At 34.8% G+C, this 18,072-nt stretch overlaps 1 protein-coding gene and 1 non-coding gene across 2 annotated transcripts; both read right to left on the bottom strand.

Moving 5' to 3' along the window:
* Positions 1-1,387: 1,387 nt before the first annotated feature.
* LOC137019996 (kynurenine 3-monooxygenase) lies at positions 1,388-17,380 on the bottom strand. Its single transcript, XM_067385168.1, has 15 exons — positions 17,247-17,380; positions 15,457-15,526; positions 15,156-15,253; positions 12,290-12,379; positions 10,595-10,643; positions 9,569-9,656; positions 8,975-9,140; positions 8,807-8,878; positions 7,755-7,876; positions 6,463-6,610; positions 5,718-5,775; positions 5,293-5,375; positions 2,742-2,843; positions 2,596-2,655; positions 1,388-2,280 (listed from the first exon to the last, which is right to left on the bottom strand). The coding sequence occupies exons 1-15, from the start codon at positions 17,322-17,324 to the stop codon at positions 2,140-2,142; spliced, it is 1,425 nt and encodes a 474-aa protein (XP_067241269.1). The 5' UTR covers positions 17,325-17,380; the 3' UTR covers positions 1,388-2,139.
* A 530-nt stretch (positions 17,381-17,910) lies between these two features.
* trnah-gug (transfer RNA histidin (anticodon GUG)) lies at positions 17,911-17,982 on the bottom strand. Its single transcript has one exon. It is a non-coding gene; the product is annotated as a tRNA-His (tRNA).
* Between the last annotated feature and the right edge of the window lie 90 nt (positions 17,983-18,072).

Below are 18,072 nucleotides of genomic sequence, written 5' to 3' on the forward strand. Positions count from 1 at the left end.
TACAAACATTTGTGAAAGAATGGGTCGCTCTCAGGAGCTCAGTGAATTCATGCGTGGTACTGTGATAGGCTGCCACCTGTGCAACAAGTCCATTCGTGAAATTTCCTCTCTACTAAATATTAACTGTTAGTGGTATCATAACAAAGTGGAAACAATTGGGAACAACAGCAACTCAGCTATGAAGTGGTAGGTGATAAAATCACAGAGCGGGGTCAGCGCATGCTGAGGCACACAGTGCGCAGAAGTCAGCAACTTTCTGCAGGGTAAATAACTACAGACCTCCAATTTACTTTGTGTGGCCTTCAGATTAGCTCAAGAACAGTGCTTAGAGAGCTTCATGGAATGGGTCCACGCCTTATATCACCATGTGCAATGCAAAGTGTCGGATGCAGTGGTGTAAAGCACACCGCCACTGGACTCTAGAGCAGTGGAGACGCTTTCTCTGGAGTAACGAATCACGCTTCTCTGTCTTGCAATCCAATGGACGAGTCTGGGTTTGGCGGTCGCCAGGAGAACGGTACTTGCCTGACTGCATTGTGCCAAGTGAAACCAGTGCACAAAGCAAGGTCCATAAAGACATGGATGAACGAGTTTGGTGTGGAGGAACTTGACTGACCTCAAACCGACAGAACACCTTTGGGATGAATTAGAGCGGAGACTGCGAGCCAGGCCTTCTTGCCAGCATCACTGCCTGCCTCACAAATGCGCTTCTAGAAGAATGGTCAAAAATTCCCATAAACACACTCCTAAACCTTGTGGAAAGCCTTCCCAGAAGAGTTGAAGCTGTTATAGCTGCAAAGGGTGGGCCAACTCCATATTAAACCTTACGGATTAAGAATGGGATGTCATTAAAGTTCATGTGCACGTAAAGGCAGGCGTCACAAAACTTTTGGCAATATAGTGTATTTCACCCTCGTGCGAACTTCCAAATTGCGAGGATTCCTACTGAAATGACTTCCCTGCGTAAAATTCCCTGCGTAAAATTCACTGAACAACAATACATTTGACTGCACCATACGATTTTTCCAGTTCTAAATAAATAACTGACATGAACCTAAAACTAAAATAGATAGTTTGTGATTAAAATTTCATGAAATTTAAAATACAGAAAAGACATACTGATAAATTAATGTTTTAAAATGAAAGTTGAATGACTGAATGTCCAGTTGAGTGGTTCAGAAGGCATCTGTCTCATTCGTGGATTATGGTCTGAGGAGGATTTGTGGGTTAAATGCAAACAAGGATTAAATTCAGTGACAAACATCAGGGCAGGAAAAAAAGGATATATTACACTGTTTTAGTTGTACTGAAAGTGAGATGGTGAAGACAGACCCATGAAGCAGAAGAGTTCAAGCATTTAGTGATCAAAATTTTATTTAGTCACATTTAACTCATTTTGAATCTACAAGAACAGTGATCAGATTGAGTTTTAAATAATTAAAAACAGTAGGCCTAATTATATCTTTAATATGCTTAGAGATCACAACACCCATTCAGATGTATAGCAAACCAGATTAGACGTTCACTCTGAATGTCCTTTATTTCTCCCTCACAACAATTTCAAGCTCATGGTGACTTATTTAAGGAATATTCTGGATTTAGAACAAGTTAAAGAACCTGAGACATATGTTTATCACTGAAAATACAGAATTATCTACACTTAAAATGGATCTACACAGGCCAAGGAAATAAACACTTTGGGAATTATTCCCACTTCAAAAAAGGCAATAAATGTCTTTGTAAATAAACAACTAATAACTGTTTTACAGAATAACTAGTGTCAGCGCAGCATTCCTGTAGCTCAAGAAGTACAGCATGGCGCTAGCAATGCTAAAGATTAGCATACCAGGGGATGCATGAACTGATAAAATGTATACCTTGAATGCAATATAAGTCACTTTGCATTACAGCATCTGTTGATGAAAAGATAAGTGCTTCAACAATCATTCCAGCTGCACATTGCTGCTTTTAAACCATTTAGAGAGCTGGCCCAGTGTACTCCCATTTTAAGTGCACTATACTGAGGGACCAGTCGAAATTATATCCAGTGGTAAACAAAATCATGCCACAAAACAGAGAGCTTAACTTGTACTGAAGTAGAGTATGAAAGGCTTTCCTGTGCATTGTGTTCTATTTATTTTAGAAGCTTTTTAAAGCGAGTATGCGGGTCCATAAATGCTCTACAGAGATGCTGGGGAGTTTGTGAGAGTGTCTGACCAAGACATACGTCCCTCCTGCTGCGGACACAACACCACACAGCCACAGACCTTGAGTGATCACCTGAAAAAGAGCAGCAAGACATTTACTGATGGATCACAATCAATTAATTTTGTACTATGCGGTGAGAAAGTTTTAAGTTGAATCATGTAGGCTTCTAAAGGCATCTGCTGTGATTTCCATTCAGTTTGTACATTTATTATTAAATGAAAAGCATTAATTAATCTCCACACTGAAATAATGTTTTGTTAATAGCTCAGAATGGAAATGCTGTTTTAAAACTCTGTTTTTTAGCCTCACACGGTTCCTGATTTCACACTGGCACAGGTCATTTGTTCTAGAGCACTTTACAACACACAAGTTTTATTTTTTCTTCACCTTATCTTGCCAATGCCAGCGATTCACCGCTTCATGGTACCGTGTTCTGGTGAACGTGACCTGAAAGGCAAGTAACCAGGCGTATCATTTAGAGAACAAAATATCAACAATAAACAAGATGATACACAATACAAATAAGCTCTTACCATTGTGTAAAGTGGGATGATTGTTTTTGGCATGATGAAGTGAAGGATATTGTCCAGGTATTTGCGGAACAGGAAATAACTGGAATTGACATGCGCCCTCATCTACCACACAAATCACATAGTGAGTGAAGCTAATGGCAGCATTTAATGGTCTAGATCTTGGTCTGGTCTAAACCTCTTGAAAACAAATGTGTTGTGTGTGTGTGTGTGTGTGTGTGTGTGTGTGTGTGTGTGTGTGTGTGTGTGTGTGTGTGTGTGTGTGTGTGTGTGTGTGTGTGTGTGTGTGTGTGTTGGCGCCTGTATTTTTCACTCTGCCATCAGTAATGAGCATGACCTGTCTCACTGTGGTCAGCATGTTGCATCCAATCAGCTGGTGGCAGAGTGATTACTGCTAGTGTGAAAAAGTGTTAGTCTGTGTTTGTTCTGTAATGTTTGTGTTCATACTGCATTCAACTTAATGAACAGAAAAACGAGGACAGCTTTGCCTACATGACCTTGACATTGCTAGCTCCAAGTTGAGCTACAGGAATATTATTTCATATTTCCTTCTTTTATTCTTCATTTATACCATTAAAATGTCATAATTCCCATTTGGTTATATATATATATATATATATATATATATATATATATATATATATATATATATATATATATATATATATATATATATATATATATATATATATATATATATATATATATATATATATATATATATATATGCAGTCAAACCAACATTTATTCAGACATCTTGACCATTTCATTCATTAATACAGTTTTTTCACTATAGTTTAAAAAATAGTAATAAATAAATCTTAATTATGTCAGATAACACTTAAGCAAAACATGGTCAGGTCGAAGTGTCTGAATAATTTTTGGTTCCAAATGTTTATCAGTTTTACTGGTAGTCCACTGTATGAAGAATTTTTGGGTATAATATGCCACAGTTTACTTTATCTTGCTATCCTCACTTACATAAATGAACTATAGTGTCCTGCACACACTAGTAAAAATATACCAAAAATATCAAAAACATCTAAATAATGTTTGGTTTGACTGTATGTATATATATATATATATATATATATATATATATATATATATATATATATATATATATATATATATATATATATATACAGTACAGTCCAAAAGTTTGGAACCACTAAGATTTTTAATGTTTTTAAAAGAAGTTTCTTCTGCTCACCAAGGCTACATTTATTTAATTAAAAATACAGTAAAAACAGTAATATTGTGAAATATTATTACAATTTAAAATAACTTTTTAAAATAACTTTTTCTATTTGAATATATTTCACAAAGTAATTTATTCCTGTGATGCAAAGCTGAATTTTCAGCATCATTACTCCAGTCTTCAGTGTCACATGATCCTTCAGAAATCATTCTAATATGCTGATCTGCTGCTCAAGAAACATTTAATGTGTACAATATTTTTCTTCAGGATTATTTGATGAATAGAAAGTTCAAAAGAACAGTGTTTATCTGAAATGTAATCTTTTGTAACATTAGAAATGTCTTTACTGCCACTTTTGATTGATTTAATGCATCCTTGCTGAATAAAAGTATTCATTTCTTTAATTTCTTTTTAAAAAAATAAAAATTCTTACTGACCCCAAACTTTTGAACGGTAGTGTATAATGCTACAGAAGTTGTGTATTTCAGATAAATGCTGTTCTTCTGAACTTTCTATTCATCAAGGAATCCTGAAAAAAAAGTACATAACTGTTTTCAACATTGAAAAAAATCATAAATGTTTATCGAGCAGCAAATCAGCATATAAGAATGATTTCTGAAGGATCATGTGACACTGAAGACTGGAGTAACGATGCTGAAAATTCAGCTTTGCATCACAGGAATAAATTACTTTGTCAAATATATTTAAGACGAAACTTCTTTTAAAAACATTAAAAATCTTAGTAGTTCCAAACTTTTGGACTGTACTATATATATATATATATATATATATAGAGAGAGAGAGAGAGAAAATCTAGATTTTAAAACATTTACATTCATATATTTTTCATAGGTTTATGAAATCCTCATATATCCTGTGAAATGTTATATTATGTTTGGGAATGTTATGTTATATTAGGAAAAGAAATTATTTTGCATTTATTCAAGTTCATAGCCTAGCCTATAAGAAATGTTTCTTGAGCAGCAAATCAGCATATTAGAATGATTTCTGAAGGATCATGTGACACTGAAGACTAGAGTAATGATGCTGAAAATTCAGCTTTGCATCACAGGATTAAATAGCATTTTAAAATATATTCAAATAGAAAACAGTTATTTTGAATTGTAATAGTATTTTTAACTTCTGAACAGTAGTGTATATGATATATACTTTTAATATATATGTTTTTATGCCATATGGGTGTTTTGTCCATCCATCCATTTATCCATTAACATCACCATCCATCCAGTTTAGTATCTTGAACAAGAATGTCAAATGAACTACCCTTGAGCCGCAAGTGATGTGGTACAGTATTGATATACAAGATACAGTATTGCAGCTGATATGAATTACCTCTACATAGTTGTACATGGCCAGGTCAGCTATGGCGTGATCGTCAGGTACTCGGACTCTGCTGTATTCTTCAAGCACAGCAGCTGCAGGCAGAGTATAAGAAAATAATTCATGTACTTCTATAATGTATCTCCAATAGCGGCTCTCCCCCTTTATTTATGTTTACGTTTTACATATGGTGTGAGCACTTTTTGTGTCCCTGCAATTTAAGACCAAATATTTGTCTCTCTTAGCTTTTATACAGTATTTATAACCCATACTGAGAACTAGCAATCATCCTGTGATTTTACTCTGTAAAAATGTTTTTATTTAATTCATTTATTTAATTCATTTATATTAAATTACTTTAAATTAATTAATTAATTCCTTTAATTTCAGAAATGTTTTGAACTTAAAATTTTCTTGTGAAGCTGGTTCTGTCTTACCAATGTTTTCATTCAACTGGTCCATAATCTCGTCGATAACTAAACAATCCTCAAAGCCCTGTGAATAGAAATAAACAATGCTTTCTGGGCTTTCAGTTAAAACACTCAAATGTTGAAAAAGTCAAAATGTGTGTGTGTGAAAAAAGATATTTTCTGCCTTTATTCTGGCCCTCTTTCTGAAATGATGAACTCTCTATTACACTGTGCCTCATTTACAACACAAAAGGTTTCTATTTGCTTTTGACGTGCCGCTCACATCCAGTGTAGGCAAATATCAGCCGTTAAGCGACTGAACGGCAGTGGGCGGGGCCTATGGTGCAATGATTATAACTATTTGTCGATGGCTTACTCTGGAGGCAGTCATGTGCAAATGTATTTGCCCTTAAAATGTCATAGATCCAGCAATATCAGAGCGAGCCGTTTTTGGGCCTTGGAATAAATGAATTGTTTATAATAAGGATATTTTAATCTATGCAGGGTGTTTTAATCGTACAAAGATCTCTTATATGTCAAAAGATCAAGAAAATTTTGTTTTCTCATGCCATGACCCCTTTAAAATAAGGTCCATATCAGGGTTATTATACTTATCTAAATTTCTGTATACTGTTGATTGCATATCAGCAGTAAATTGCAAATTGATATTTAGGTTATGTTTACCTAATTGGGAGCAATTACATCAGGAGATTAACTGAAAAAAAACTGAAGCAGGTTGATCAGAATAAATGTCCTTACCACCCACACTTACCGCATTCATGCCTTGACCATAGAAAGGAACCACAGCGTGGGCCGCATCTCCCATGAGAACACACTTATCAAACAGATGATATGGGGAGCACTTCACCGAGACCATGGCCTGAGCAGGCAGCCGGAAGAAATCCTGTTTGAGAGCCTCACTGAGAAAACACAAGCACACATAAACACACTCAGTCTGACAGAATACATGCACGAGGAGATAATGTACATGCATATACAACACTGGCTCTTTTCTTTATGGCACAATGATTCACTGCTTAATTATGTTAATTATGACATTTAACGTAGGACAATCTCATCCAAAGCCTCCTTTGAATTAAAATAAAAACCTACGTTTTGAGCATTCCACCCTGTATAATTATTTTGCACATTTACTAGTTATTATTCAGCATATATTATGAAAGACTGAAATGGAATATTTTATGTAAAGGTCAATGTCAAATTAAGATGCAGAAGATCATTTAATATCATCATTCTTGTTTTAATCCCATATGATTTCCTTTATTCAGTGAATCACAAAAGGAGAGTCTTGGTCGCCATTCACTTTGGATTGCATCTTATGGATAGATACAAAAAAGTAAATGGTGACTGTGGCTCATTAATGTAAGTGGTGTCAAAATAATATTATCATGCACTAGCATTAAAAATTTGGGGGTCAGTAAGATTTTTTTAAAGAAAAACTTTTGTTCAGCAAGGATGCATTAAATTAATCGAAAGTGGCAGTAAAGACATTTATAGTGTTACAAAAGATTTCTATTTCAAATAAATGCTGTTATTTTGAACTTTCTACTCATCTTTCAAAGAAAAATTAAGAAAAATATTTTTTTTAATGTAGAAAAAAATGTCTTGAGCAGCAAATCAGCATATAAGTATGATTTCTGAAGGATCATGTGACACTGAAGACTGGAGTAACAATGCTGAAAATCCATGTAGTTTTGTTGGATCTTTCAGTGCTCAAGTTTGTGTAACATAGAGTGCTAAATTATTTTTACAAGCAAATGTAAACCTTGAGCAAAATGAGAAAATCTTCTGTTGACTCTTGAATGCTGAACAGCACACTGAGCTGTTTGAAACTCATTTACAGTTCTGTGAGGTTTGAAATCACTCAATGTCCTCACCCCTGTCATGTCAGTACTGTATCTCCCCATCACCTTCAGCATTCATATTAAAAAAAAACACCCACTGGCTTGTGGGTCTGTTAGACTGCAATTTCACACCTCACTAAGATGTACTTCAGACCTGTGAGTAAGAGACTGAAAGAGAGAGAGAAAGAGCTGTACTCACACTCCTATTAGGGGTATAGAGTCAGGGAAGTATTTCTGGAAGAAACTAATGACCTCTTCACCGCTACGGATCTTCGCAAAATCTTCAAAGGGCATGAACAGAGTGCATGTGAATGTCCTGTCCTTCAAAAACAAAATCAAAAGGAACATGATTTTCCACAAGGAAACTACAACATAACCAAAGCAAAAGACTATAATGTACCTTCAAAATGCTTTCGGAGGACAAATTATTTGAATTATTCATAAACCACTGTCATAAACAGTCATTCTAAAGACCCTGAATATACTATGAAAAACCACAGTCATGAAATATACTATGAAAAATATAGAATATTTTATGTTGAGATTTGAGGAATATTAAGTGCAAATATTGTGAGAAAGTTGTATTTGTGCTGAAAGACCACATCAGAAATATAATAATAATAATAATAATCTAAAAAACTGAATAATGAAAGAAAACTTTAATAAATAATAAAATATTCTTTAATATTTAAAAAATACCGTTATCATTATTATAATACACAAAAAACCTTTATAATAAAATATTCTATAAATATTAAATTCTATACAATATCCAAATAATAATAATATTTTTTTATAAAATTAAAATAATAATAAGCACAAAAACTAATGAATAATCACAATTTGTTTAATAAATGATACAATATTCTTTAATATTTAATAATAATAATTATAATCTTAAAAAACTAAACAGATAAAGACAGAAAACTTTAATAAACAATAATATAAAATATTATTTAATATTTAAAAAACAATAATAATAATAATAAAGTTAATAAATAATTAAATAAAATATTTAATATTCAAAAAATAATAATATCATAAACTTTAATAAATGATAAAATATTATTTAATATTTAACAATAATAATAAAAAAATCACAAAAAGTCGATAAAATAATAAAATATTATAAAATAACATTTTATTGTTATAATAATAATAATCACAAAACTTAAAAAATAAAATAATAAAAATAAAAATGAGTAAAAACAGCAATATAACAGGGTAAAGGAAATTATTAAATGACCTCACCAAGTTAGGCAGGGCAATCATCATGAAAGTGTTCCTGGGCCAAATGTGCAAATAATTGGGCTCCATCGCAAACTTAGAGGACAGGGAGATAAAAAGAGAGATGTGAAATAGACAAAATGGGGGCAGTTATGTAAGGAAGATTGTCGGATAACATGCTGTGATGCTTACATCTCCATCTTTAGGAGGCATGGTGAGCTCCATATACCCGTGGGGAATGTATGTCTGGCTGTAATTGAAACGACTTTGCCGTAGGAACTGCTTCCTGACGGCAGAGAAAGCTCCATCACAGCCTACGATCAGATCAGCCTGTATCTCCTTCCTTTGGCCATCAGGTCTGTTAAGAGATGAAATCTCATTTACATCTGTACAGAAATACAATCTAATTCACATTGAATATCCACAGACTGAAGTAAATTAACAAACTCTTGTGATCACATGACCCTGTGAGGCATCCAAACCTGACCCCAGTGATGGAAGTAACATTCTTAAAGGTATAGTTCACCTAAAATTACAATTCTGTCGTTATTTATTTACCCACATCATTCCAAACCTTCATGTTTGTTTGTTTGTTTTTTGATAAATGGAATAAATCTATGTGAAGACATCTCCAAAAAAGAAAAAGAAAAAACAAAATGACATGAAAGTAAGTAAATAATGTCAGGATATTTAGAATATCATAGTATTATTTGCCCCAAAACATGACATTGCCATGTCCAACATGGAGATAGAAAGACATTTAGAGAGAAAGAGATCACTGTTTACCCAATAAAGGTCATTGTTCCTGTTTTTGGACTCCAGTCGTGCAGCTTGTGATTAAAGTTCAGTGTAGTGTTTGGATATACCTCTGCCGCTGCAAGAAATCATATCAATTCTGCATGTTTATTCAGCAAATAAAAGCGAATAACATCACGTTTGATCGCATCCCAGTTCACATACTTGTACTAAGCACAAAAAGTATGTACTTGAAATGTATTTTTTGTTAATTTACAGGTATTACTACTTACATTTACTACCTTTTAGTCATCATTAAACAACGTTCACAAATTTGCAACCATAGTCTAATGTACACTAGATTTTTTAATTATTATTCTGCAAGGATGCATACAACTGACAACAAACATTTTTTTTCACTGTCCAATAAATGCTGTGCTTTAGAACTTTCTATTCATAAAAGAATCCTGAAAAAATATCACTGTTTCCACTAAAATATTAACCAAATCAGTATATTAGAATGATTTCTGAAGGATCATGTGACACTGAAGACTAGAGTGATGATGCTGAAAATTCAGCTTTGCATCACAGGAATAAACTACATTTTAAAATATATTAAAACTGAAAATAGTTCATTTAAATTGTAATAATATTTCACAATATTACTTTTTTTTACTGTATTTTTGATCAAATAAATGCAGCCTTGGTGAACATAACATTTAAACATTAAAAAAATCTTACCAACCCCAAACTTTTGAATGGTAGTTTATTTCTGATTGAATCTGGATATTTAACAAGAAAAGAAAAATAGGAAAGTACTTGATTTTATCCATCAGGAATTGACCGGTTCCTGAAAAGTGGGCAAATGAATAAAGAAATTGAAAAGAAAGAGGAACATTTGCATAGCATTTGAGATAGATATGCAAATATAGGGACGCAGGGTTTCTTCAAAAGAACCCAAAAAGGTATTTTAAGTAATGAAAGTGGTACCTTTATTGAAATATGATTTGATATAAAGTGGCAGATTCAGTCATTCAAATTGCTTTTGAATAAAGTTGGTTAAATGAACAGTTGTACCTGTTAGCAGCTCCTTGTTGAGGTTGGCTCTGTCCACTGAGAGGATGTACTACAAAAGAAAGAACACCATAACACTGAACAGTCATGCTTAGTGTTGTCAGTCAGATGGTGGAATGACAACTTTAATCCCTACTATGCATGTTCTGGATTATATGGGATATTTTCAGTCTGAAATGATGGATTTATGACAGATTTGGAGTTCAGTCATCTGATCTCCAATACACACTACAGCTTACATGTCATAACTGTTTAAAAGCACCATGACACACATCACTGCCATCAGTCCATTACACAGTGTGTGTGTGTGTGTGTGTGTGTGTGTGTGTGTGTGTGTGTGTGTGTGTGTGTGTGTGTGTGTGTGTTATGAGGGGATTACACAGCAGTAGTAAAAAGATGATGATTAAAACGCAGTTCTGTTTCTGTCCATCTGCTGATTTCTAGTAATCACAATATCTGCAGACCTCATGATGTACAAAATGAACACTGGGTCAGAGCTTTTCCCATGTGCACTGTTGTTATATCTGAGCATATCTGCATATCTGAGGGCTTTTTGCCTCAAAAGCCAACATGAAACAGTGTTTCACCACCAATTTCCAGGCTGTGATATATTTCTGAGTGAAACAGGATATTTAGCAAGGATACTCAGAACAGTGGTTCTCAAATTGTTTTTCTTTATGACTAATATTTAATATTTAACATAAAATATTCTATTGTAAAGCAGTGAATATTATGATGGCCTAAATGTATTCATTTGCAAAATTATCCAAATAGTACGGAACCCCGCACATGACATGCAGGGAAAAAACAGTAGGTTAAATTTAATGATTTACTAATTTGCTCCCTTGATTTATAAATCATGCGCACAATTTAGTAAATCGAGGGAACGGATTAGTAAATCATGCACACAATTTACTTTTTTTTCTTGCATGTCATGTACTTTTTAGTTATTAGGTTTTATTTTTCCAATAATGAGGGAATGTAAAGCAAACTATCCATTCATTTGATGTCAACCACAGAATATGTTTTCCTCCCTTTTCAATATTTATTTACATTTATATACATTTGACAAATATCTTTTTGTGTCATAATTCCTTATTACATGGAATGGTGTAGATTCAGTATGACAGGAAGCGAAAAAGAAGTGCTTATTTCTCATAAAAAGAAGGAAAAAAGGGCAATGGCAAAGTCCTAATTGCCACTTTTATGTGTGTATTATGATTGTAATGATTAACAAACTGGTTTTAAAGGAGAAGGTTGTATTGACTCTGCTGGGGTCACTGGTCATGGTGCTCAAGCTATGTATCAGCAGACACCATCATGCATGAATGTATGTCTGATGTAAATGTTCTCAACTAGTGGGTAAATAACCCTATAACTGCTCAACAACCTTTGACAGAGCATTTCTGAACTGCTACAGCATATCCACTCCTTGGTTGTTTATATATTGTTGCAAAATGTAAACTATATTCAACTCTAATCTGCTAAATGCAACTATAAGGCATGAAGTTATAATAAACATTACCATCATGATTTTCTGTAAAGCTGTTCGGAAACAATGTGTATTGTGAGAAGTGTAATACAAATAAGTCTGACTTGACTTGACCGAAGCAAGCATCCAGAGGGTAACAGTTTGAAGTTACTGCATCCATGTGAATATGAATGTGTAGATCTGATGTGTAAATAGTTATTTGTTACCTGTCCCTTCTTGCCGTAGGGTATGGGAGAACGTTTTCCCTTCATATTATGGATCATACGGGCGTGCATTGGAATGCCTTTAGAGACTATCTACAAGAAAGAAAGAGAAAAAAAAACAGAGTTGACTGTCTAAACTTACTGCTAAATACATTATATCAGCAAGGAAATGGTAGCAGAAATTGATTTAACTTATTTAATTTTCAGCATCATTAATCCAGTCTTCACTGTCACATGATCACATGAGAAATCATTCTAAAATCAAGAAACATTTCTTTTTCTTATCAATGTTGAAAACACTTAAAGTCCCCGATGGTGAAAATCAAGTTTTCAATGTTGTTTATATGTAAGTGGTGTTTTTAATGTGCTATAAGACAAACCATGTTCAAATTCTTAAGTCAACACCAAGTCCAGTGAACCAAAGACAGTCTCAAAAACGTGGTTTGAAATCGCTGGTGTTTGTGACGTCACAAACAACCTTGTAACCAATCACGTCAATGTGTGAATGCCAACGAGTCGATCTCTGAGCTGGTGTGAATGAGTGGAGGCGGGGCTAATTTGCATAATCATAGAACCGCGTATACTAAATGAGTGAAGGATGTAGAGTTACATTCAAGCTTTTTAAGGCATGAAGACATTTTTTAAGTAAAAAAAAAAAAAATTAAATATGGTAGGGTTTTAAGGGTTAAAGCGGAACTCAGTAAGATTTGCAAAGCTCCCTCTACAGGTTCCTTCATTTAATCACACTGTCGTAAATACTCCAAGCGCAGCTCTGGACTACAACGACTACAACACTCACCAGCACAGTAGTTTTGCAAATACAGTACAAGAAATCTCGATGGAGGTGTGTGATTTTCGAAATTGTCTTATAAAGTCATAATATATACATTGTTTTTGAATTACCGTAAAGCATTTTGTCGCTCTCGCGTGAACGTGAACATGAGGCGAGATTGTGTCGGGTCGGCGAAGCTCAACTTGCAAGTGCTGTTTTCTGGCGTAGACGTGCCAGAGGGGGTTAGTGCACGCCTCAAACACACCACTACAAGTCAATTAACCATCGTAAGGACTTAGAAAACTATTTACGAAGGTAAGTAAAAAATGTACTTAGTTAAATGATTGAATACAGGGGGACTTTAAATTAGTGGTTAATTTTTTAAATCTAGATTAATCTCACTGTAATCTTGGAATTAATCTAGATTAAAACGGCTCATTTGAATTCTGCCGAAGACATTCAGAATATTGCTACCTGGTTGCTACCCAAATAATGACTAAAAGTAATCTGCCATTTTGTCCGACAAAGCAGTCAGGAGTTAGAAGATAAACCTCGGTGGAGTTAAACTTGAAAAAATTGTATTGACATCTTTCCACGTTTGAAACAACATTCATTCTCATGTTCATTCGCAGTAAGAGATGATCGGTTTACGAGCCTCTTGAGCTGAAGCGCTACAGCAATCTGTCACGACATATTTAAGAGCCACAAAGCGATTTTTATTGTTTGAATTTCTTTAAAAAAACTACATAGTTTTAAAGCTGGGACTTTGTTTAATATCATAAGTAACCTGCTCTGTCTTTTCTGTCAACGTGTTGTCAGTGTCCTCTTTGCTCCGCGATGCATTTATCACTGTGTGCGGCGTGACAGCGCCATGGCTTGTCGGACAAAGCAACAGTAACTAAAGGGGGCGGGTCTTTGCGAAGGGTCAATTCGGCTAGGTATACATCCGCGCTAAAATATCAAGGTGAAAGTCATCATAGCTTGCGTAGTACAGACCCAGCTCCCAACCCAACTTTGAGAATAGATTAACGGCGATATTTTTTTTTATCGCCCGATAAGAGTCTCACGGTAACGCAGCACGTTAACGCCGATAACGGCCCACCACTACTTTAAATACATCCTTGCTGAGTAAACGTATTATTTTTTATTTTTATATATATACTGTAAGAATATAAATAACTTGTAAGAGATTACAAGTTACTTAAGTTCAATACTTGGAACTAAAGCCAGAGGGCAATGAAAGTCAATTACTGAGGCCCCTAAACGTAACCCTAAAATCTAATCTGGGAATGATCTGGGTTGATGGGAATGTTGTTCCAGGACCAACAAAGGATGTTGATCCAGGCAGATGTCCTGCTTAGGTAAATCACGTTATGCATTTCAAATACAAGGGCTCACAGCAGCTGCATCCATCCACCTCATACATCTAAAGCTTCAGACTGACTGTCACACTCTATCAGATACGAAAAATCGTGTTAACTCAGGGTTCCTGAGTCTGCCATTCCTGGCTCGGTCAGGCTGAAAAGTCACACAACTGTAAAATAACCAAATCACAGTGCTCACTGTATGTGCCAACAAAATATATTAGAACTCTGTGCTAAAATTTCAATACTTCTGTAATGACTGTGTAAGTACTGAGTGTAAGCACCATATGACCTAGTTTCACATCTTCACACTTCCTCATGGTATTTTCTTAACTTCCCTCTGTGGAAAAGTTTGAGACTAGCTCAGCCATCATTAGTTGTTATACAAAATACTAGTTAGGCAAGTTCTTTATGAATAAGCAATTTCATGCCTCTAAAAAATATAAATTGTGATAGAAATATGTAAAAACAATTAACCCAGCTCCAGAGGTATTGTGTATTTTAATAAATCTCCTGAACTGTAAGTCACTGTGGATAAAAGCATCTGCTAATGCCTACTACTTGTTCAAAACAATGCATTATTTATGAGTGAAAATATGTTTCAGGAGAAAATCTGTTTTTATGATATCTTTCCAGTTTGAGCAACTATAAACAGCCCTCTTATGAAGAGGACATAAATGTATGTAAATTGCAAGAAACTCCCACAATAAACATGTTAAACGACTAAACCCACCTTATCCTCCATTCCCACATGTTTCAAGGCCTGGCGCCCCCTATGGGACAGGGCCAAGTTGATGCTTCGACCCCTCACAACTTTTGCCTGCCGAATATCTAAGAGGATAAAAAGTTTTAATGAACGGGTTAGTAAAAACACAAGTAGGGAAGAAATTTGAAATCCCTTATTCCTGTCTAAAATGGTCTAAAATCCTTCCACAAGATTGTAAGTGTGCTTATAGATAAAGATAATAAAAAGTGAAGCGATGTAACTGTGATGCAGAATTAATGCTGGTTTGAGAGATAGATCATGTCTTCACCTTCCCGAGATTCAAATACTTCAACGTCAAATCCTCGTTTGGCAAGGAAACAGGCGTTCAAAGATCCAACCTAAATAGATAAGGTTAGAGTAAGAAATAGGTTACGACAGTAATAATATCTGCATGTACTAACAAAAAATACAAACGTGTCAAAGTGATTGCATGTTTCTTTTTTTAATATATATATATATATATATATATATATATATATATATATATATATATATATGCCATGATAATAGCATTATATGCACTGAAATACATTGGAGTGCATGGTATTTGAAAATGTTAATAATTTACCATCATATTGTACCATGATTCAGTCACAGTACATTTTTGTAAGAGTGTTGAAAATTACATTGGATTTTAGGGCTTCTGGAAAGCTTGCAATGACCTATTTTTATTTCCGATGAACTTATACTTAACTATAAACTTCTAAGCCTATTAAAGTAGGAGGAATTAAAGAGATAAAGCAGAACTTTTATTTTAATCTTTTTTTTCTTTTTTAACTGGGTACTGCTGAACTTTCTCAGGCCCAAAACCCAACAAATATCATTGCACCATGTTATTTAAAGACAGTATTAGTAAGACTAAGCATGAAATCAGAAGAACATTCACCCTAAAGTTGGTTTATACTTCTACAAACTTGATGAATACGCTTGATGAAAATAAGAAAAGCACACACATAACCAAATAGATTTATTCATTAAAGCTGCTAAAGAGGATGTTTTGTTTTATACATTTTTGCAATATTACTTGAAACTATCTTTACTAACGGATAAAAGACTATTTATTAGCTGCACTGAAAGGAATAATATTAATATACATCATCTGTGCACAAGGTAGGGCCTTAAAAACATCAGCCAATCGCGTAAACGATTGGCCCTCTGGCTTGTCAATCACTGCCGTGATGTTCCTTGTGAGAGACGAGCGCGGCTGCGCGCTCCAGTAACTTTCCACACTCCACAGGCGCCGCATGCAATGTTTTTGTCAGGAGACAGGAGTAACAACTGCAGATTATGAGTTACCTGCGGTGAGTCCGACATAATGAATCCAAAAAACACGACACAGCGAATGCCGGTGGTAAACACTCGTGTTCCAATACTCGTGCACGATTTTTGGGAGGCGTTCCTTTGAAATGAGCTGTGAAGGAGGGGGGTTGTTCTTATGCATGTGCTCATTTCAAAAACTCACTAACAGTCTTTGGATTCTCAGTCAACGAAAAAATCCTCTCTATCACCTTTAATTCTGTTTTTAGTCAAAAGCAAATGGCATCATCAGGGACATTATAGAAAGCATTTGATTGGAGGAAAACTCTGTGGTGCAGGATGAGTCATTGGTATCTTGATCCATTTTACTTAACAAGAAGGGCATGCATTTTAAATGAACCTACAACAGCTTACAGATTACCATAAAACGCATAAACTAACTTGCTCTAAAGTCTCATTTTAATGTGATTCATCTTAAAATGTCAATGTCAACACCCTCTGTAATATAATAGAACATTTACAGAGTTTCATAACCACTTTGTCAATCATTAACATGCTCCTCATGTATGTTATAGCAGAATTACTATCTCCGAATTACTGTGATTAACGAAGGTTACATTCTAAAATAACTATCCACTTGTTTTTTATAGCAAACATTCTCTAATAAGTGCAACATAGAATTGAGTCACTACTAATTCAGTTTTTGCTTTCATTCTTCAAATACTTTGATATAGACAGTAAATGGAGATTGAGAATATTTTAACATATGTAATCAAATCATAAAGATGCAATGATTCTCACCAAACCGCCTCCCACTACCGCGATCACTTTCCTCTTACTGCTGCTGGATTCATGTGTGTGTGAGGAAACAGTTTCCATGTTTAACAGTCCTGAGGTATAGGGTGAGTTAAAGGGGGTCTGCTGGAATCAGACTGTGAGTGAATGAGTTTCTAAGAGTTTTAAAGCAAGGTTTTGTGGTTATGAAGGAGGAGCGACACAAAGTCAAACATCGACCAAAACTGGATCAACAGGTCGCCGTTTATCAGACCTTTAATCACACAGTGTGATCATGATTTAACGCAACCAAACTACAGACACACACTCTCACACGATGTACGTGAGATTAGTAGAGTATAATAGTAAAAATATATTCTAATCAATCCAGAGTTTGTTAACAATAGTGGAAACACTGAAAACACCCGAGTTTAAAACTCAGCTCATATCAATTCTTTAACAAATGTAATATCACCACCTAGTGGAAGTGATTAGAACTACACGGATTAGTGTTCGACGTCAGGACAACACGGACGCATCCAAAACGTGATAACGTGACCTTTTAGACGGGTCAGTGATTTTATCGGTCATGTGTATCTGTGTATCATACATTCTGTAACGGTCGTGATCTGTCAAAATTTGATTATTCATAATCCGTGAGAATGATTTCGGGATTTTCCCTAACAAAAACTGCCGTGACCCGGATTCGAACCGGGGTTGCTGCGGCCACAACGCAGAGTACTAACCACTATACGATCACGGCGCGCCACTCGGAGGACGGACGTAAAGCATGAAATTCACAGGTATGATGGTTAAAGCAGGCACAAATTGTGAATTTTCTCGAAACTTTACA

Source organism: Chanodichthys erythropterus, chromosome 5 (genome assembly GCF_024489055.1).
Source record: "Chanodichthys erythropterus isolate Z2021 chromosome 5, ASM2448905v1, whole genome shotgun sequence".
Taxonomy (NCBI): domain Eukaryota; kingdom Metazoa; phylum Chordata; class Actinopteri; order Cypriniformes; family Xenocyprididae; genus Chanodichthys; species Chanodichthys erythropterus.